The sequence below is a fragment of the Vicugna pacos genome, chromosome 13 (genome assembly GCF_048564905.1).
Source record: "Vicugna pacos chromosome 13, VicPac4, whole genome shotgun sequence".
NCBI lineage: Eukaryota > Metazoa > Chordata > Mammalia > Artiodactyla > Camelidae > Vicugna > Vicugna pacos.
Window position 1 is genome coordinate 665,558 of NC_132999.1, and position 22,732 is coordinate 688,289.

General features: G+C 40.0%; 1 protein-coding gene across 4 annotated transcripts in view; it reads left to right on the forward strand.

Moving 5' to 3' along the window:
* Positions 1-17,765, forward strand: part of LOC140700561 (ankyrin repeat domain-containing protein 26-like) — a 36,671-nt gene extending 18,906 nt beyond the window's left edge. For 3 of the 4 annotated variants that reach the window (XM_072973967.1, XM_072973968.1, XM_072973970.1), the window contains 11 exons: positions 70-211; positions 2,352-2,562; positions 3,726-3,909; positions 4,760-4,897; positions 6,341-6,715; positions 8,153-8,305; positions 11,658-12,023; positions 12,604-12,794; positions 14,387-14,597; positions 16,268-16,313; positions 17,480-17,765. In XM_072973967.1, coding sequence (XP_072830068.1) covers positions 70-211; positions 2,352-2,562; positions 3,726-3,909; positions 4,760-4,897; positions 6,341-6,715; positions 8,153-8,305; positions 11,658-12,023; positions 12,604-12,794; positions 14,387-14,597; positions 16,268-16,313; positions 17,480-17,502 — 2,040 coding nt within the window. In that variant the 3' untranslated portion in view covers positions 17,503-17,765. The remainder of the gene's footprint in view (positions 1-69; positions 212-2,351; positions 2,563-3,725; positions 3,910-4,759; positions 4,898-6,340; positions 6,716-8,152; positions 8,306-11,657; positions 12,024-12,603; positions 12,795-14,386; positions 14,598-16,267; positions 16,314-17,479) is intronic. The other variant, XM_072973969.1, reaches the window with a different exon arrangement.
* The last annotated feature ends 4,967 nt before the right edge of the window (positions 17,766-22,732 follow it).

Consider the following 22,732-nt stretch of genomic DNA (forward strand, 5'->3'; position numbering starts at 1 on the left):
ACCTCTGTACACTGAGCATATTTTATAACTATGTTGGAGACACTGTGAAATAGCATTATTTACTTGTAGGTCAAAGAGCAGATGAATTCTGCGGATTTCCTCGATGACTTAACTCTGTCACCGGGGAGAGCTTCCGAGGATTCCGAGTCGCTTTTCCATAATTTTAAGGACACCCTGAGGCCAATCAAACGACTTGGCCCGGAGAGTGAAGGTAGGCCCCCCGTGTGACTGCACAGCCTGTTCAAGCGTCTCGCGGTGACGCGTGCACACCCAGCGCTGCCCGGGGAGCGCGGCTGCGTCACAGGCCGCGGCGTCTCAGAGGCCTGCTCTGTGTTGAAGCAGAAGCAGACGTGTGCGCTGCCAGCCAGGGGCTGTGGCCGCCCCTCTCCCTGTGCTTTCTGTTGACTCTGCTGCCCCTACGCCTTCACCCGAGGTCAGGTCATCACTGCTTCCCTCCTAGAACGCTAAAATCACCTCAGGACTTTCTTCGCCGCCGCTCCGCCTCCTGGGACCTTGGTCTACCCCGCAACCGGGATTACTAGACAGTTTTTAAAATTCAGGTCTTTGTTACCTCCTTGCCTAAAATCCAGCTCCTGCTTCTCGTAGCTCCATGGTTAAAGGCCACAGTGCTCTGGCTTCATCTTGTTTCCTTTTATTACCCCTCTTTCCACATGAATTTTAGAATCAGCTTTTCAATGTAAAAAAAAAAAGTCTGCTAGTGTCCTGGAAATGAGATGTAGATTATGTTGAATCTGTAGATTAATTTGGGGAGAATTGACTTCTTAACTATATGGAATTTTTAACCCCGAACAAAGTTTACTTCTCCGTTTACATAGGTCTTCCTTGATTTTCTCAGTAATATTTTAGAGTTTTTAGTGTCTGGGTCTTTCCGTCTTCTATGAGTTTACCTGTATTTCTTATTTTTCAGTGAAGTTATAAGTTGTATATTTTTATTTATTTGTTTTAAAATAATGTATTTTAAATTTTAGTTTCTGATGATAGAAATGCAGTTGATTTCTGTATGCTGACCCTGTGCCCTCCAACCTGGCTGAACCCATTTGTTAGTTCTAGTAGCCTTTTTATGGATTCTCTCAGATTTTCTACATAACCAGAGGTGGTCAAGCTTTTTCTTCTTTAAACTACTGTGTTACTAAGGGTAGTTCACATTTAAGACTTGCAGCCAATGAATACATCCTCTGTCACAGCTAATCAGCTCTGTCACTGTTGCAACAAGAGTAGCCATGGACAATACACAAGTTAATGGACGTGGCTGTAATGGACATGGTAAAAGTTTATTGACCAAAGCAAGCAACCCGGCCCACAGGTTGGAGTTAGCTGACTCGCACCATGCAATATTTCCCGCTGATTAGCAGACACTTTTACCTCTTCATTTCCCATCCAGATGCCTTTTGGTTCTTTATTTTGCCTGATTGCACTGGCTCCAGTACAGTGCTGATTAGAAGAAGTAAGAGAAGCCACTCCTGTCCGGTTCCTCATCTTCTGGGAAAAGCATTCCGTTTTTCACCGTTGCATATGGTGTCAGCTGTAGGCTTAGCACAGATCTTTGTCATAGTGAAGATGTTCCCTTGGTTCCTAGTTTGCTGGAAGTTTTTATCAGGAATACATGTTGAGGTTTGGCAAGTGACTCTTTATCCACTGACATGATCATATGGTTTCTTGTTTAGTTTATTAATATGATGAATAGCATTGATTTTTAAGTGTTAAAACAGCCCTGCATTCTTGGGATACACCCGACTTGGTCACGATGAATTATCCTGTATTGTTGGATTTAATTCGCTAATGTTTTTTTAGAAGTTTTACCTCCATTTTCATGACATTAGTTTTCTTTCTTGTAATATCTTTGTCTGGTTTTGGATTCAGGGTGATGTCAGCTTTATAGAATGAGGACATATTTCTTCCTCTTCATTTTTTGAGGAGAATTTGTGTAGAATTGGTATTAAATTTTCCTAAAATATTTGGTAGAATTCTCCAGTGTAACCATTGGGACTGGAATTTTCTTTGTTGTAAGGTCTTTAAATAGGACTTTTGGTTTTTAAGATATAGGGCTTTTTAGCTTATTTGTTCTTTCTTAATTGAGCCTTTGTAATTTCTCTCCTTCAAGGAATTTTACCCACTTCATCTGAGTTGTCAAATTTATTTGCATAATGTTCATAATACTACTTTGTCATTCTTTTAATATCTGCAGAGCTTAGAAGATTGTCTTCCACGTTATAGATGCTCAATATCCATTTGTTCAATGTATGGATGAATGAATGTGAAAATGCACAGTCCTTTATACACAAAAATTATTCATATATTTTGTTTCTATTTTTGTTTTCTTCCTAATGCAGATTCTGATCCGTTATTGAAAATTCAGGATCCAGTTGATTCATTCAGATCAATAGAACTTAAAGAATCTGACTGTGCAGTACTTAAAGGAAAACTTAAAGAAATGGAAGATAAGGTGAACTGGCTACACACAGAGCTGCTGAAAACAAGAGAAGAAAAATCACAGTTAAAACTTCAAAATATGGAGTGGGAACGAGAGCTCTGCCGCATGAGGTACTGAATTTCTTGGTTTTAAAGAAATATTTGAACTCTTTATATTTACTTTAATACTGTAGGTATGTAGGAGAAGTCTTATAATTGCTAACTTACCTTTTGGGATTTTACAGGGGAGAAAATTTCATTAATATTGTGGAATATGAGACTCTTGGAAATAACACAGCAATATATATATATATATCTCCTCATTCTATATTTCTTTAAAAAAAATCTTTGATCCTTATCTCTCAATTGTCCTCCAGAAAGTTTATATTACTTTACATTCCCACTTGCAGAATTATGAAATGACCATTTTTCTCAAGGCAGAAACTTTAAAAAAAATTCATGCAGTTTGATTCTGAACATATGAATGGATGGACAAAAAAGTAAAGTGGAAAGTGATTACTGGTTAGTTTATTCAGCATCTCTCTCATGCAGAGATAAGATTAGTTCCAAGGTCTATGCTGAAAGCATGGATTACTCTTTATTTTTTAATTACTTACTATGGATCCTGCCTTGTACCAAAAGGGATTTAAAAATGATTTACTAAATAAGTAATATTCAACAAGGTAAGTTCAAAGTGTTGCAAAAGAAGAAACATAGTGTAGGGCATCAGGGAGTAGACTCCCCAGCCTCACCTTGGATTATGCTAATTAGCGGGTCTGTGTTCTGGAAAAGATGCCTGTGGATGTTACCTTCCACTGGAGATCATGTAGGAGTCCCTGTGATACTTCAGGAAGTTGAAATTTTATCCCTCATGAACTTATAAACTTGTTTCTAAATAGCAACTTCTCTTTTAACTAGTAACTAAATTCTCTGTCCCAATGAAGGAGTCATTTATGACTATGTGGGGAAAAAAGGGTAATTTTCAATTCAAACCTTACTGAATAATTGCAAAATTTCTTTCCTACACTATTGACCAAAGTTACTCTTGTCTGAAACCCAGTAGCATTTTGTCTTTTCATTGCTACTTTTCAAACATGTGTGTTTGTGTGTGTGTATCTATCTTTATGAAGTGGTTGAAGTGAGGAATTTAAAATGTGAGACTTAGAAATGAAAAACAAATTGAGAACATAGAAATTCCATTAGGGTAATAAATCAGCATGTGAAGAACCAGATCATAAAATGAACTTTTTATTTTCTAACAAAATAAATTTTAAGGTAAGCATATTTCACTGCAGATTCACATTAGAACAAGAAACAAAGAAGAAGAAAAATTCTTATACATTATACGGAAAATCTAAGGACGATTTAAAAAGAAAAGAGAAACAATACAATGAGCAAGATTACCTAAAACAACAACTTGAAAGTACTGCCCGAGCACAAGAATGCAAACTGAAGAGCGTAAGGAATAAACCAAATCAGGTAAATTAGTCATAATGTGAAAGTTTTGTACCTCTAACACTGTTTCATCAATATTATTTACAATATTCTTTTGAATTAATCTATATTTCATTTAAAACAAATAAAAGTTATCTCAACCTAAATATGAACTATGACATTTAGAGCTTAATTTACTAATTTCTTGGTGTTCTTGGCATCTAATAGATGCTCTGTGCCTTTTCTGAATGAAGGAATGGAAGTTAAATTGAGCTTAATCATTAACATAAGGATTGACGGTTTTGGCCCATTCAACAAAGTAACAAGTCTAATTCAAATCCATGTGTTAATTTTGGCTCTTTGAAGATAAAATCCAGGCTAAATCACCTTGAGACTATGTTGGAACTGGTTAAATGCTTTATAAAGAAATTTTCTGTCACTGGGATTTCAAAATTTGTAGATACTGACAGGCATATGCAGAATAGATAAACAAGATTATACTGTACAGCACAGGGAAATATCTGCAAGATCTTGTGGTAGCTCACAACAAGAAAATGTCACAATGAATATATATATGTTCATGTACAACTGAAAAATTGTGCTCTACACTGGAATTTGACACAACATTGTAAAATGACTATAACTCAATTTAAAAAGTGCTAAAAAAGTTTTTCTTTCATGATACTACTACATCCCTTGTGTTTTTGCTCTGTGATACATTTAGCTGTCACGTATATTAGAATTTGAGTTATTTATGTGCATTAAAGATCCCTGTGCTTAAAAAGGCTACTTCTTATTAACAGGTTTAAAATTTTTTTTAAAGATTCCCCTCCTAAGCTTTTTTTGACTTTTTTTCATGGTATAAAACCCAAACCCAAATGTAATATGTCTTCAGGTTTTAGAAGAGCGAAATGATGCTCAGAGGCAACTTTCTCGAGAGCAGAATGCCCAACTAATACAAGATGAAATCCTGGTCCATAGTCTTTCCCAACAAAAGGAGGCAGAAAAGGCTAATAAGAAAATGAACGCTGAGGTATTTTCTTTAGTCATCTTCAAACATGTGTGTGTATGAATTTGTATACTTACATAGTTTAAAAACCAATACTGTAGGTACAGAAAGTATACAGGGTTTTAAAAGCCTATATATGTAAATATATTTTCTGGAGGTTTCATTTCCGGCCTATTGGATAAAGCAATATTTTGAATTCAAATCCACTTGCCGGCAACAGTGATGTCGTGACATTCACAACGGCCTCATCCAAGGAGAGGCTGTTAATATTGTCCATAGGAATTGATGAACTTTCCATTATCTCAAAACTGTTGCTACTAACAGCAGGCATTCTAGTTTCTGGCAGTGATCTCACTCCTTTGATAGACTAATGGAGAGGTTACTTTATCATTTCCACTGATGGTAAGGAGGAAAAAGTATAGCTAGTTCAGAAACCGTAGTTTGGGTGTCATTCTCCTACGTGTGATCAAAAGTAACGCTCTGCTCCATGTGGTATCCGATTTCAGTACAAGGAGCTTTCGAGTATAGTGAAAGATATGCCATAATCTATACTTAGTGATAATTTATTGATCAGTATTTTATTTTTAATTAAACAGTTCACTGTATTTCCCTGCTATTTCACATCCATTACTGTTATAAACATCATGAAGAAGAAATAAAAATTATTGCAGAAGCAAATAGTCTCCTGATTTTCTAAGAAGAGCTCTATAAATTTGACCTTCTTTACCTTTAGTGTATTCACCATTAGGGAAATAGAAGGCTTCTCTTGTGTTTATGTATTTATCCTAGAGAAGTAGCTTTGGTTTGGTGTAAGAGTCAGAGAGTCAGAAGCCCTGGGGGAAACCCTGCAGCTTGCTTGTGTTTTTAACCCTTTATTCCAGAATTGTCACAGCTAAATGAGTTAACTGATGTTTGTAGACGTGCTTAGTACAGTGCTTAGATTTATCATTTATCCATACATGTAATTCTTATAACTCGCTCTAAAAATGTTAGAAAGGGAGAATATTTATGGAATATTCTCAGGAAAGAATTTTTTAGGAAATCTAACCTGTCCCAATTTATACAGAGCTAAGGCTCTTACTTTGGCGGTAGCTGTAAAGGTTAGATGTCAGATATAATTTTTAAGTGTAGTCAGAATTATTCATTTTTTATTTTAAGCCTTTTGGGTTTGTTGTATTTCAGAGAAAGAAAGACCTTTCCGATTCTGAGCTTCTTAAACATCCTTTTGTGGTTTCTTTTTTACTTTCATGGATTCACTGTCTTTAATTAAATTTTTGAACTTTGGGGGATTTCTGGTAAAAGTTTGAGATTTGTATCCACCTTAAGTTTTTCCAGTTGGATACCCAGTTACTGCAAACTTTTTGTTGTATAAACTTAGAGATTAGTCTTCCACTTCAAAGGAAATTATGATATGTCAGTTTATTGCGTACAGTTCAAAGAGTAAGAGATGAGGGGTTTCACTTACAGGACACAATGGATTTTGAGCTGTCTGACCGAGGCCAAGCCCAGCATTCAAACAAGGAAACTGAACCCTTGTCTCAGAGCTCACAAGGGGATGTCATCAAATACATTGCAAAGCAGGCATTCTTGAAGGAGACAATATGTAAACTGCAAAGTGAAAACACGTTGCTTCGACAGCAACTAGAAGTGGCTCAAAATAAAGCCAGAAGTGAAAAGACAATATTTAATACCCCAGAGCCATTTCTGGATCACACGGGAAAACTTGAAGCCATGAGCAGACGAGTTCTGAAGCTGGAGGAAGGAAACATGGAGTTAATTAAAGAATGCAGACGTTTAAAGGACAGACTGTGTCAGTATGAAACGGACAGAGCAGAAATGGAAGTAAGTACCCAGAAAGGGAACTAATTTTCAGACTTCCTCAAAGAAAATTCAAAGTAGTATCTGATGGAAGCTGAACGTTGAAACTAGTTGAACATAAAAAATGTGCGGGCTATAAATATATACACTGTAAAGCAGCGTAAAGGCATTTCTTGTATGCAGCAAACAAAAATTAGACCTGAGAGGTGCTTTACTTTGAGTCAAGATGCCGTGCCACCTGAAATTCTAAGAGATTAAGCTATAAGCTGTTGACAGATACAGGCAGGTCTTAGTAATTTATACTGCCTAAATCATTTTAATCTTTCTGTCACCACATTTTAGTATCGTGAAGCAGATAAATGAAATGCTCAGACCTAAAATGAGTATTTTGAAATTAAGATTCAGTTGTGTGAACAAAAAATGTAAAGAAAAAAAAAAGAGAGAGAGAAAGAGAGAAAAGATTCAATTGTGTGGATTACCTTGACAGTTAATGTGTAAATGCTGTATCTTGCAGTACTTTTCCTTCAGTAGCTTTTCATACATTTTTAGTTGATATAACTTTATTTTTATTCATGACAATTGCAATTAAATTTAGAAATACTTCCATCTCAAATCATGTATTGTTATGACCTCTCCACTCCTTAAAGGCATCTACTTTTCATTCAGTCATAATTTGGGACAAATGTAAATTTTAGCAAAACTGTGTTTGACTTAGTCTCCCCTGTTCTATTTGTAATTTACTTTGAACATTTTTTCAAATAATGTGCTCACAGTTCTCATTGCAAGGCTCAGTTACTGTCATTCGGATCTAAGTTTGTCCAGTACAGAGGAACTGGGGCGCTCTGTGATGTACGAGTTTGGCACTGGGGTCCCACTTTCAGACTGAGGAGGAGCAGCCAGAGTCCTGAGTGGCAGGAAGGGAGTCAGTGGGAGGGGTGGGGGGAGCTGTGGGAGCTGCAGTCCAGGAGGCAGGGGACGCCAGGTTGTCTCAGGTCCCCAAAGTCCATTGGAATACCCTCGTTTTTATTGTGAGATGGAAGTCTGTTGGAAGGGTTTAAACACCAGATTGAAGATGTGAAGAACTCTGAACTTAAGCCTCTAATGAGAAAGAGGGAGAATGTTCCACAGTGTGGAACTTACCACCACTCAGCCCACCCGCACACCCCTTTCTGTCAGAGACTTCAGTGGGGGTGAAGCTCGGCCGCTTCCTGGGAGGGGCAGGGAGGGGCTGGTGGGGCTGCCTCCATTGTCTAAGTTAACTTACTGTCGGTAAGGCAGGAGGGCCACACCTTCTGTGTGTTTAATGAAATTCAGTAAGCAGGAATGTGTGCCTATGAGGAAAAGAAGGTGAACTGATGTCTGTGGGGATAGTTCTCAAAGCCCATTTGTTGGAGTTATATATTATTAATGTAACTTAATGATAAGGTGACAGAAAATTCAGTAACAGAGTTATCTTTTTAGGCCTGTATGAGACAGCTTCAGCAAGAACTGGCTGACACCCGAAAGAAAGTGTCCATGTTGGAAGCATCCCTGGAGGTGACAGCACATCATCAAACTAACTCAGAAAATAAGAGACAGGATGGAGAGAGGAAGCCACATCAAGCTGCAAACCCAGTATGTATGAAACTCAGCACTTCGGCCATGAATGTGCAGCACAGAGTGTTGCAGGACACTAGCTTTTAGGGGATAGCTTTCTTTTGCATCTTCATCATAATTTACTTTTATTATCTTTATAATGCACTTGTTTCTTAAATGTTGACTTTCATTCTGCCATTCTTTATTTTTTTCTTATATTTACCCTTAGAGAAGTGGAGAATTGTACCTCTTTCCTCACAGAAGTTAACTTTTTTATCCTATTAAACAGTATGTTTTAGTGATCTCTCACCACAATGAGGCAAGCTAGATAAAATCAGAGGATAATGTTTCATGGAATGTTCCAGAAAATTGTCACGTCTCATCTTCACTTTTGTGAATGGATATAGAATCTGTGTGTATTTATTTCATGGATTTCAGAATACCTTGTGCAGAAAGGTCATTATACAAACCAGTTGAAGTTAGACATTGCCTTCATTTTCTATTCATTTTAGACATGTTGTCAAAGCATGGAGAAGTTCAGATCACATCTGTACACCCAAAATAGAGAATTTAGAAAATTGTCTAGATCCTGCCTTTGGATTTTTTTTTAACTTTGTTGAGATATAATTCACATATTATAGGGAGATTGCATAACTCAAGTAGTAGAGTGCATGATTAGCATATGCAAGGTCCTGGGTTCGATCCCCTGTACCTCCTCTAAAAATAAATAAGTAAAACTTAATTACTTCCCTCCACCAAAAAAGAAAAATATTCACGTATCATATAATTTGCCCATTTAGGATACATAGTTACTATCTCCTAGTATATTCAGAGATGTGCAGCTGTCGCCACAATCAATTTTAGAACATTCCCATCACCCCAGAAAGAAAGCCTGCATCCCTTGGCCATCACCCCCCCCCCAGCACCACAGCCCCCCCACCCCCCGGCAACCACCAGTCTGACTTCTGTCCCTATAGATGTGCCTGTTCTGGGTGTTTCCCAGGAATGGAATCACATGCTGTGCGGTCCTTCATGATTAGCTTTTTTCATTTGACAAAACGTCTTCAAGGTTCATCCATGTTACAGCACTTGTCAATATTTCCATTTCTGTTTATTGTCGAACAGTACTCGGTTGTGGGGCTAAACCATTTATCCATCCATCAGTTGATGGACCTTTGGGTTGCCTCTGCTTTTTGGCTATTGCTAATAATGCTGCTGTGAACATTTCTGTCCAAGTTTTGGTGTAAACATGTTTCCATTTCTTTGGGGAATAGACTTAAGAATGGAAATGCTGTCATATGGGTCATATGGTAATTCTGTTTAACCTTTTGAGGACCTGCCATACTGTTTTCCAGAGTGGCTACACCATCTAACATTTTTATCCAAAGTGTATAATTCTCCCAATTTCTATGCATTCCTGTCACCACTGGTCATCAGCTCTCCTGGTAGGTGTGAACTGGCATCTCATTGTGGCTTTGATTTGCATTTTTCTGATGACTAAGGATGTAGGGGATCTTTTCATGTGCTTATCTATTTGTGTATCTTCTTTGAAGACCTGTCTGTTTAGGTTTTTGCCCATTTTCAAATTGGGTTGTCTTTTTATGATTGAATTGTCAGAGTCCTTTTTGTATGCTGGGTGCAAGCCTTTGATCAGATGTAGGATTTTCAAGTATTTCCTCCTGTTCAGGAGCTTGCCTTCTTACCTTCTTGATGGTGTCTTTTGAAGAGTAGAAGTTTTTAATATTGATGAAGTTCAGTTAATCTATTTCTGTCTTTTACTGTCCTAAGAAACAAGTGCCAGATCCAGTCATGAAGACACACGCCTGTGTTTTCTTCTGAGAATTTTGTAGTTTTAGCTCTTTCATTTTGAGTTAATTTTATATATATTGTCCGAGGTAGAGGTCGAATTTTGTTCTTTTGCATGTGGATATCCAGTTGTCCCTGTACCATTTGTTAAAAAGACTATTATTGTCTCATTCAGTTATTTGACACTCGTATTGAAAATCAATTGACCGTGAATGTGAGGGTTTCTTTCAGATTCTCAGTGGTGATGCATTGATCTATGTCTGTCCCATGCCAGTACCAATTCAGATGTTATGAGAACTCTTTCCGAGTCCTCTTGCATATTACCAGTTGTTTTACATAATAATAAAAAGTCAGTGTCGCGGAATGTCTGTAACTCCACTTCTGTGGAGATCTGCTGCGTCCTGAAGGGGCCTGTGGCCAGCTTATGCCTTGCTGACTCTGTGACATGACAGAAAGTAGGCTTGCAAAGGTAAAGTCCATTCTTTCCCCCCATTCAGACCTTTAGTATCTCACCCAGTGCCTCCCACTTCACTCCAATTTCCATCAAATCATGGTCAGGGGATCTGCTGACTCAGTCTGCAATACACTTCATTATGTTGCATTCATTATAATTCATAGACTCATCCATAGATTTCAGTACCTAGAGGCAAAAGATTAAGCCTGGAGAAGATTAATTCAACCTTCCTCTTTGGAAGCCTCTCTAATCCGTCATCTTGTGGTTCACAATGAAGTCCTCTTTTGGCTTGGTTCTTGTGTGTGACACTGGTGCCGATCTTGTTCTTGGTGTAGATCCTGCATTCTCAGCTCCCTGTGTCTGCCTCCTTTTACTTAAAAGGAGAGATGCCTAGCTGTATTCTATAGCTTAATGCATAGTTAATGAAATAAATATTTCATCCCATCCAAGGGAAATTTTCCAAGAGTACAGCTGTTAAAAATTAGATAATATTCAATCAGTGTATCAGAAACAGATAACAGATTAGTAATTTGAATTTCAAAAGTTCAAAGCCACTACACTAGGAGATGGATTTCTCCTTAACTCTGTGAATCATTCATTGCTCCTTGGAATGCAATTCAAACTAGCATAAGATATTTGTAGTTCAGAGAAAGGCTTATGGCATTAGAATCCATATTTGTAAGATGTATTAATTGCAGTCTTTTTTCAAAGTCTTGTTTTGGGAGGCATTTATTAATTCAGCCCTAAGTAACTCAATATTACCTCCCTAAAACTTTAAAAATCATGAAGAGTTAAGACTTGGGGAAGGAAGAGGTAAGAGACTTTCTACTAAGAGGTGCCTTGTAGTCATTTTATGTAGGAAAGACATGAAACAATTACAGAAAAATAAGAGTGTAAAACCAAGTACAAATGTATAACAAAGATGATGACAGTAAACAGTGTATTTTTGTGACTCTTGGTGGTTTGAACTTTTTTTCTTGATTTTCTGAGTAATTTGAGTTTCTCCATTCCACAAGGTAGATATACCATTTTATTGTAACTGAATTTATTTCAACCTTTGATGCTGGGTTAGAGTTAGGCTGTTCTCAGTCTGCTAACCTCTTACCAAACAATTTTACCTTTTTCATGCAGAATGCTGATCTTCCAGCAAAAGAGGAATCTGCATCTTCAGTACTTCTCCATCTAAGTGCAGAAACTCAGCTTCTTCTACAGGAGATATTATCTGTGAAACAGATGCAAAAGAAATGTGAAGCACTAGAGGAGGAGAAGAAGAAGTTGGAGGAAGAAGCAGTAAACCTCAGACATCACCTCGAAATGAATACAGTGGATCACAGTCAAGTGGAGCAGGACAAACGGGAGACTGAAGAACAAACAAGAAGGGATGTAGTAAAAACACTGAAAAAACTCAGGCGAGCTGTGCAGTACAGACAGGAAACCGAGATGCAAAGAAGACAGGATGTGGCAGAAAAACTGAAAGGAATCAGCCAGTGTATACAGGTGAAGCATTGATCTGTAACGTGCTCTAACTCACTTCGCTGAGAATTACAGTTCGGATGTGTACATTTTATGTGTTTCCTCTACTTCCCATATAGCAGTTTGTTTTGTAGATTTCTGGAAGGAAGGCCGCATTTGATAGTCCCTTTAAATAATTCAGTTTCCATCATCACTATCACTAAATTGATCTTTCAGAACAATTCTCACTAGAGAATCATTTTTAAGACCAATTGGTGTAAATCCAGACTACTAGGAGGAAAAGAATATATTGTGATGTAAATGCTGTGCCACACTCTGGGATTACTCTTAAGTTGTATTGTTCAATTTATAAAATTTTAAGTTGATCCTATTATTCTTCGAACTATCACATTACATGAGTACTAATATAAGAGTGATTCAACTTTAATTTTGTAATTCAGGTTTAATTCACTTGACATTGATGATAAGTAGTTTAACATTCAGCTTTTTTCTCACACTTAAAATTACTCTCTGAGTCATTGACTGAAAACTAAAGGGTACAAACAGACTGCAATTACTCAGGTTATAATTATTTTTATAATTGTATCCTTTTAATGTGCTTTAGGCACAAGCAGCACTTCAAGAAAACGTGTTAAGAGATTGCAGACGTGCTTCAGCCAGTCAAACGGAACAGAGAGTTAAAGATCTGGAACCTGAACTAAAAAATGATTCTAATGAAAACAGATTGGAACAGTACAAGCAACTGTACCTGGAAGAGCTGGAAAATAGAAAGTCTTTGGCAAGTCAGCTAACCTCGTAAGTCAAAACGTAGAATTATAGAAAATAATTTAGGTCGTTTATTTGCCTCTAAGGCATCATTTTTATTGAGCCAGGTTCATGAGGTGAGTAGCAAGTGAGAGCTAACTAGATAGTGTAATTTTGGGGAATGATGTTAGCAAATGAACTCTCCTTTAAAATGTCAGTCCAGGGCAGTTTGCATCTCCCTGCCTTTTGTTGCTTTTATATGACTTTATTTTTTATATTTGCATATATTTAACCTGATCTAGACTTTAAGCTAGGGGTTTTGCAAACTTTGTAATTTAGACAGCCATATTATCACAAAATTTCTAGCTGGAATTCCCATAAATAGAAATGTTAATGAGTTAAAAATTAACTGTGTTTTGGACGAGCGCAACGTAAACCCAAGGGGCCCCATGCTGGTGTTTGGTGAATTTACTTTCTTGATTGTGATATTTGGTGTCACCGCTCGTATGCACCCTGAGACGAAGTACTGTACCCTTCTAAGTTTGTCTCCGCTACATAAAGGCATGCTTGGGGAATAGGGGGAAATTCACATAGGGGTGAAGGGCAGCATAGTGGTTCACATAGTGGCTAAGAAGAATATGGTGGCCTGCCCGAGGGGGTGTGTGGAAGACAGAAAGGGCGGGTCCCACCTCCAGTGCCTGAGTAGCAGTGTTACAAGCTACAGGTCTCCCCGCTCTCCAAAAATAGAGCGTCCCTTTGAAAGTTGTTGGTGTAAATAAAGAGGCAGTTACCTTAGGACACATCTTGCTGGTGGATGCATGAAATAAATATGCATAAAGCACAGGCGCTCACAGACACAGCCCAAAGCCGTGGCGGAGTGATGCCGGGACACTGAGGGTGGTTCTGGGGAAGGAGCTCGGTGGGGCCCCTCTCGCTGCTCGGGGTGCTCGTTGCCCCTCTGATGGCTCGGGCTAAAACAAACACCCAGAGCTATTCTGGCTTTTTGCTTTTTTTCCGTAAAAGTGAAAATCCGCTTGAGATTTTGTTTGGTTATGGAAAGCAGGTGCTGATGTAGGCCTCTGGTAAAAGCGAAGTAACAAAGTGAGCTTTGGGAAATCGGGGGACACTTGAAATTGCCCCTGGCGCTGTCGTAGTTCTTTCCCACCATCTCCTCTGCCGCCTGGTGCCCCCCAGAGGTGGTGGCTCTAAACTGTTGCTCAGTGCCGCATGCTTGATTTCTCCCGGGTAATGAGTGAAATGTGTATATAAGGGGGGTGAAAGCAAATGCTTGACAGTGGCTTTGAGGGATGGTTTATTTTTTATTTCTAAACTGGTTTACTGAGGGTGAGTATGTCTAGATGCAGCCGGTGCAGAAGGCAGTGGGGGTCCTCTGTGGGGGCGTCTCCATCTCTGACTCTCCCCACTTTGAAGTACTTGTTGTTAAGGGCCCCCCCCCAGGGACATACGTCCTTCTTTAGGACAGTTTTAAACTGTAATTGTTTACAGTAGGTCTTCGCTGACGTATTTTTGGTGTTAAAACGCAGTTTAATGGGACAATCTGTTTACTATTATAGCAACTTTAAAAATACACATCACTTAGGAAGAAAATGAAATGAATGAAATCTGTTCTGCGATCCTCGCAGGGTTAATGAGAGGCTGGCCGAGATGAGCTCTAAGCTTCAGCTGGAGAAGCAGCACAAGAGCTCTTTCCCCTGCTTTGTTCCTACAAGGCCTGTTGGTGAACCGCCTTCTGCTGCTGGTACTAGCGCGGAGGCCAAAGGCAGTCCTACTCGAAGAAGGCGCTTCAAGACTGTTTCAGACCCTTCGACTAACTTGAGCGATCCCTTGTTCCGGGTTAGTTACATTGCCTTTTTTTCCTTGGGTTTCAGATTTCTGATATAATTCTTGTTTTTAATTTGATGAAATTCTTAGTTGTTTATTTGACTTACGCACGCTAAGTAAAAGCCATAATTAATTGTGCTAATAAAGAAAGGAGACAGAAATTTGATAATTTTTTAAAGTCCCTGGACTTGTAATTTTCAAGAGATACCTGTCATTAACTTTATTCAATAAAGGCAACTAAACTGACAAATTTTAAATTCCTTAAAAAGCTCCATTTTAAATTCTATTTTAGAAGTTAAGTATTAGTGCCAAATAACTAGAGATCCACTTTCCAATGTTTGGCTTAGTTTCTGATTGGTTTCGGTTTGGCACTGGTTGATACTAATTTTCAGTTTTGCAGCACCCCAGTTTTTCTACCCCTAAGCATAAGTAAATGATTGGCATTGAGCTACTTAACCACATGAGGATGTTTTTTATTTAAAGGAATCCAAGATAAATTCTTTTTATGAATTCAATAAACTTGTGACACTAAAAACATTAAGTTCCGTTTTTAAGTTTAAAATTTTTATCATTTTCTTCTGTAAGAGTACATCCTTAATTGCTGTTTTACTTATAGCATTGTTATTTTAATTGTTATAAAATGTCTTACTGAGCAGCTGTAGAACATTTCTAAATAGGTAGTCAAGCAAAGCAAATACTTAAATTTTTAAGATGAAGTTCGCTTATGTCTCTGTCTTGCCCTCACCTGCAGGAATACCGAGGTGGCAATGATAGGGAGTCTTTAAATTACAACCAGTTTTCATTGTGTGTCGTTTTTAAAATAGCCATTTAAAGCGGTGCACGTGGGTTTATGGTTTGATGGTGTTTTCATGATCTTCATGCAGAGAAGGGTAGCACGGGCCCTTGTTAAGTGAGGTCTCAACCTGTTTCTTCTCACTTGGCTTCATGTCATAATAAATCAAAGAAGAAAAAAGCTCAAGTTTCGTAGACAGTGTTGTGGGTAAATTGAGTCTAAGTGCTTCAGAGTCATGAAACCGGACTGTGTGGTGTTAAAAAAAAAAATGCATGGCTAACACTTCCGCCAGTGGCTAAGCATGATGCAAACTCAAAATGTTTCCATTAGTTGTCACCAAGAAATCGACAGTGTGTCACTTTGCAGGATGATGGTGGAAGAGTGTGAGTGCAAAAGCAATGCAAGAGAAAGCTCCTGAGGACAGTTTTGTCCTTTAATGTTAGTGCAGGAATGGAAAGCTCATTTTAAGGAAAAAGCCATTAATGTTTAAAAAAAAACTAAACTTTTATAAAAGGCAGTTTTTCTGAGAACTGCAGAGTAATGCATTCAGTGTAGAACATGACCTGAATTGTTTAAACTCTTTGTGCTAAGATCAGGCATCACCCTCTGAGATTATGTGCATCCGACAGGGCAGGGTTTGCTGTGCTTTCCATCAGGGGACTCTAAAAAGCCTTACATACATATGTTCTCTATTATCTAAAATCAAAGTAAGTAGGAATTTATTTTATTTTATTCCTGTGATTATTTTTTCTATTTAAGCAATCCCCAAGTTAGGTCAAGTCTCTAAAAGTATTTATTTAAAGGCCACATTTCATAAGCTAGCTGTCATTCCTATGATAGTGTTTCTTGTTTAACTTACACATTAAAAATAATATTTGACTTATTTCAGATGCAGAAGGAGTTGGAGAGTAATACAGATAGAGAATTAAAAGAAGGTATGTTGCCAACATTTCTGAATTAAATTTAGGCATTGATTTCCGAAATACAATGTAAAGAGTAAGTGGCACCTCATTCTATTGTTTGAATAACAGATACTATGTTAAATTTTTTTCTTACACATATCTAATGAAAAATGTGAAAGCATAATTTCATTCATAATGATAAGTGTACTTATTCCTCATTTATTCATCACGATCCATAGCTTTAAAAAAAAATCTCAGGAAGTCTGTGTTCTCTCTCTATTTCTGGCTGTGCCCTTCCTCTCCTGCTGTCCCCGTGGGCCTGTCATCTGCACACGGACCTGTTCTCAGAAAGCATGGAGGTCATCAGCTTCTCGAGTTTGGTAGTGACTGAGGCCAAAAACCCAGACTCAAGCAAGGGCAGTTCATGTACCTGTCCCCTGGTGGATGACAATTAATTTCCTGTCATTCACTGTGTCAGGGGTTAACCTTTTGCCCTCAGGAAAAATTCCAAATTCCTTAGCTTGGAAGAAAAACACCCACATCGATTTGGCTCTTGCCAAAGTCTTCAGCCGTCTCTCTTTACTCCCCTGCTCGGCCCCTTTGCTCCAGCGACTGGTCAGACTGCGTCCAGCTCCGCGGGCGCCCTTCCTGCCTCTGCTCTTTGTGTTTGCTTCTTGCCTCTCCCTCCCACACTTTCTCCTCCTCCTTCAGGTATCTGCTTACACATCACGGCCACCAAAGAGGGAACAGTATTGACACAAAGCTGGACGTCCTTTCTGAGTGTTCCAACTGTGCCCTCTTTTATACCTGTCATGGCGTTTATGTCTCTGTACCGAAATTGCCTGTTCATCTATTTTTCCAGTTTACGGTACATGATGTTTCAGGGTGGACTCTGTCATCTTCATCTTGTGATTCCAGTGCTTGTCACAGTGCCTTAGTACATGGCTGCTGAGTAAATGAATGAAGAATGAGAAAACCAGGGGCTCTGATCCTTAGCCACAAGAGCAGTTAATTCAATGTGCAGCCCTGGGCAAAGTCTAGAGTAGTAATCTTGTATTTTGTGTTGTAATCGTATGTAGGTGTTGTTCATTCTTGTTAAAACTTAGAAGAGTCTCAGCTTTTCTTAAAAAATAAACTGACATTTAGTTACCTATGAACTATTTTCAGTAAAGAATCTAATTCTTTCATTTTCTTTCCAGCTACTACTGAACTTGAATCTTAAGTCCTACAGACTCTCTCGTAGCCTTGATGGATGAGTCAAGTCTAAGTCCAGATCTGGTTTCGAAAGCACGTGAAGAATATGTGGAATTTTTGAAGAATAAGTATATGATCTGCAAGATAAAATAGCAAACATTTACCTGCTGGGCTGTTTGCCTAACATTTTATTCACTTCTCGTTATGTAAGATACTGACACTGTTTCTTAAGGGAAAATACTCTTGCATTCTATGTGCGTGATTAAATTTGATGTAGTATTTTAAACCACATTTCTCTGCATCTCATTGACTTTAAGCAGATTTAGGGAATAAAACCCAGCCCTTTGGAGTATTACATACTCAAACTGAGCCCGGATGCCAGCTGTTTAAGCAGCACCCAGCCACCCACCAAACTTGTCGTTGATATTGATTGATAGCTTTTGTGAATTTTCCAGCGTTAATCACTGTCTGTAGACCTAAAGATTTAGACGGGCAGCGTTTGGATCTGCTGTGGCTGTTCCAGTGTTCTGATGGATCACAATCGTTACAGTGCCATCAGGCTTTCTATATGTTACCTTAAACGCTGATTCACAGCTGTTTCCTCATGGAGAAACGAAATCTGCCTCAGGCTTTTCATTTTCTCTATTTATTTACTTTTTGGAAACAGTCTTAAAATTAGAGACAAGTTCCGAGCACCAGACTCAAACGGACATTGTCACAAACCTGCCATCTCTCCCATACATTCTCCTGTGGCGTTCTCTATTTCCCCTAAATGTCACTTGTTCTACCATAAGTGCCCTTTCTCTCCCCTCTCACCAAGAAGTCATTTGTTTTTCAGAAAATGCCTTTCTCCTTTTCCTGTCACTTATTAAATTGCATATAAGCCCCCACTTCTAGCCACCCCTTCAAATCCCGTTGCTTTGTGAACTCCTGCATGTATTCATACGTAATTTTTTTCTCACAGTAATCTGCTTTAGTCAATTTAATTTGCAGGTTCCCAATCACTGAATGTAAGATGGTAAAGGAAATGCTCTCCTTCTCAACAATTTCCAGGAGCTAAATTTTTAATAACTCCTACTTAGATCCTTTATTCCCTTTTCTTTTTTTTCAGTGTGCTTACTTGGCAAAACTCCCAACTACACAACAGACTGATTATCACTCTTGCCCCTTACATCCCCCCAGGCATCTAAGTGCTGCTGAAGAAAGTCACGTACTGCCCAGCCATCCTGCTACTTTTATTTAGTTAACTTGCACCTTCTTCCTTCTCAGTGATGATTTCAAATTTCCCTCTCTGTAAACATCTCCCTCTGTTTCTTCCCTCTCACGTGAACCAGAGAGTCTTACTTCTGATGACAAACTTCCTGAAGGATTTGCCTGCTTCCCCACCAGCAGTCTGTCCCCACCCACTCTGGTGTGTCTTCCCTTCCTCCATCCCCACGCAGCGAGTCACTGATGACTCCCACGTCTAAACCAAAGTGACACCTTTCCAGCCCTTGTCTAACTGAACTTCTCATTCCTCCGGGCATTCCATGTAGCTGACCGCTGTACTGACCGCTGCCTGCAGCTTCCTCTTTAGTCTTTAGCTGAAGAGGATGTTGAAGGTGAGGGCTGCAGCCTTCTTGGTGAGTTCACTCAGTTTACCCTGGCTGTCTCCCATGGGTATACACAGGAAGTACACGTGTTATTCAATTTTTCCAGCCATGCCTGGTTCCTCTTTGGCATCAGCTGGGAGGCAGGGGGACACTTGAGGGGACTCATCCCTCTTAACCCAGCCTGCAGCAGCTCCAAACCCCATCCCCGTTTCTAGGCCCAGCCAGAGATCCCCTGCCTTGTCCACAAAGCCCCTGTCCTGCCTGACTTCACAGCTCAGGTCGCAGTCCAGGACTGTGTCTGCAAGGGGAGGGCAGAGGGTAAGTCACCACAGGGTTCCCAGGAGCCCAGCACAGGCCCATGGCCTCCACCTTCTAACCTGTCTCAGGACTCATCTGAGGCCAGGCAGACAAGTTATTTCCAAGAAGACCCTGCCCAGAGGTGAGAGCATCTGAAGCCCCCACCCTGGACTAGGGGCAGGGGCCTTGTGGAGGAAGAAGGGTCAGAGCGAAGGTCAACTGCTGCCCCCTCCAGGAAGCCTTCCCTGAACTCAGTGTCTTCTGCACCCATACAGTCCTCACTGTCTGGGATGTGCCCTGTATGGAGCCCAGGTCACCCTGGACGCCCCTGGGCTGTGTGAAGCTGCCTCATCTCCTTGGGATGGGGCAGTGAGCCTGGACTCTGGTGTCAGACAGTCATGGATGTGAATCTGGGCTGGCACCTGCTGGCTGTGTGGCTTCTCTGAGCCTCAGTTTCTTCCCAATTCCCAGCCCACTTCCCACCTTCTTAATCTTTCACCCTAGAAATGTGGGGAGATTTTACAACACCAATGAGACACTGAAGGGAGAGAGAAGACCCCCAGCCCCCAGTGTAGAGAGAATTTGAAATGATTTTTAATCGTGTGAGATGACACCCGATCACCATGCAACAGGGCATGAATCTCACAAACACAACACAGGGTAAAGGACGTGTGTGATATGGTTCCATCCATAGAGAATTGAAATATAGGCCAAAATAGACTGTATTATTTGGGTGTGACCACAAGATAGTGGTTACCTCTGCGGGAGGGAGGGGCTTATGATCAGAGAGGAGCTTGGGGGCTGGGTGTGCTTTGGGGTGCTTGTCACATTCCGTGTTGTTTCTTGACTGAGTGATGGTTGCCCAAGTGTTTGCTTGGTATCTATTCATAAATGTGTGTGTGTGTGTGTCCTTGCACACACACACACACACACGTGTAAAATAAAGCTTTGTGCACGTTTCTGTATGTGTATTTTCTTTTCTTAGTTAAAAAATTTTAATTGAAGTATAGTCAGTTATAATGTGTCAATTTCTGGTGCACAGCCTAATGTTTCAGTCATACATGTAAATACATATATTCCTTTTCATATTCTTTTTCATTACAGGTTACTACCAGATATCGAATATAGTTCCCTGTGCTATGCAGTAGAAATTTGCTTTTTCTGTATGTGTATTTTCCAATGAACAAGGATGACTGTGTGTTCTGGGAGGGGGAGGCAGAGAGACACCCAGCCTCAATCCTAACAAAAGGAAAGCAAATTAAAGCAACAGTGAGAATCTGTCCTCTCAGATTGTCAAAAAAGAACAATGGTTGATAATGTACAGAGTTGGTAAGGCACTCCCAAATGCTGGTGGGTGTGTGAAGTTGTACGGTCTTTTTTGAAAAGCCATTTGGCAATATCTACCAGAATTTTAAATGTACATTGCCTATAGCTCACTGGAATCTGCTTCTAAAAATGCTTCCTGCACACAGAAAGCAAACTATGGTTCCCAAAGGTCACAGGGTGGGGGAGGGATAAATTAAGAGTTTGGGGTTAACAGATACACATGACTCTATATAAAATAAACAACAAGGTCCTACTGTAGAGCACAAAGAATGATATTCAATTTCTTATAATGACATATAATGGAGACAAATCTGAAGAGAAGAAATATATAAGTATTTATATGTATAACTGAATCGCTTTGCTGTATGCGCGAAACTGTTACCGAGTCCAAGCTCTGCTCACTGCACGACAGGCCAATAAATCAAAAGATGAGGTGTTGGGGCAAAGAAAGGCAACTTTATTTGGAAAGCCAGCCGACTGAGAGGATGGAAGACTAATGCCTTGGAGAACCATCCTCCCCCAGTCAGAATACAGGCTCATTCTATACAAAAAAAAAAAAAAAAGGTGGGGTGCGTGTTAGTTGTTGTAAACTTCTTGCTGTAGGAGCTCTTTGCTCCCGCAGCTGTCCGCGTGCGCCAGGTCATGATGCTCCTGCAAAACCTCCAACAAAACAAGTGTTACTTTCTAGCCTGCAGCTTGTTGTTCCCGGAGTGCAGAAGCCTCGGAGGCCAGCGCCCGAGAACAGGCTCTCCTGTGTATCTCAGGCTAAAGGCAACATTGTTTCCCAAAAGCTGCAGAGCCGGCAAGGCTAAGCCTGGAAAACAGGGCCCAGGGTTAAAGGAAAAGGAACATATACAATACGGAGTCAGATTTGTTCTTTTCTATTACATCACCAGTATTTGTTATTGTCATTATTTTTTAAACTGCGCATGAAAAGATGCTCAACTTCGCTAATAATTAGAGAAATGCAAATCCAGCCAACAATGTATTGAAAAATGCAAAGGAATCAAAAGCAGAGCACAGGACAGTGAACCCTGTGTGCCCATCTGCTGCAAGAATCACGAACTCCTGCCACTCTTGTTGGACAGATACTCAACATCCCTGCTCCTATGCGATTCTGGGGCTTTGGAGGGGGGGATGAGGCTTATTTATTTTAATGGAGATTCTGGGGACTGAAGCCAGGACCTTGTGTAGGCGAGGCACGAGCTGTGCCATCTCCCCCTCCCCAAGCTTTTCTGACACACATCCAGGACATCATTTCAGCCCTAAATACTTCAGTGATTCAATACTCAGTTAACTATATTAAATTACCCATTATCCCAATGAACAGGCACTAAACTCTAAACAAAACACCTTGAGCCCTCTGGCCACACAGATGTGCCTCCCCACCCTGGTCAGAGGACACTGGTTCACCTTTCATGTGGACTCTTAGCAAGATGTTCTGGAAAGGGGCTGCGTGCATCAGGTCACATACATCTAAAGACCAGAACAAAGAGAAAAGGTCACATGAGGTAGTTTATCTCACAGCAAAGATGGACAAAGAAATCAGTGCTGAAAACAAGGCACATCTTTGTCACTTAGTGAAAAATAAATGGAGTCTCGGGGCTGGTGGAAATGTTCTCTGCTGTCCACCGAGGTAGCTGCCAGCCACCTGTGGTGATCAAGTCCTTGGAATGTGACTGAGGAACTGAATTTTCAGTTTACTTTCTTTTGACTAATTTCAATGTGGACACGCACAAGCCCAGCCTTGAACGTGGCCTTTGCTTTCCAGCACTGATGGCCTGACAGCCCTCCCTGCACAGGTAGAAAGAAGCCACTTCCTGTGCAAACAGGGCAGGAGGCAGGAGGAAGGGATGGCACCAGTGTCTGCAGAGCCCCAGACAAAGTTCTGAGCAGTGGCCCTGAATGTGCTGCTGGGTCACCAGCTGCTTTAGAGAGGTGATGACACTCGACACCACGCAAGGCCCATCCAATCTCCAGGAGAACCCAATGTGGAGAAAGATTTACTTCCAGCATCACAGGGGTGGCAAAACTCCCAAAGCC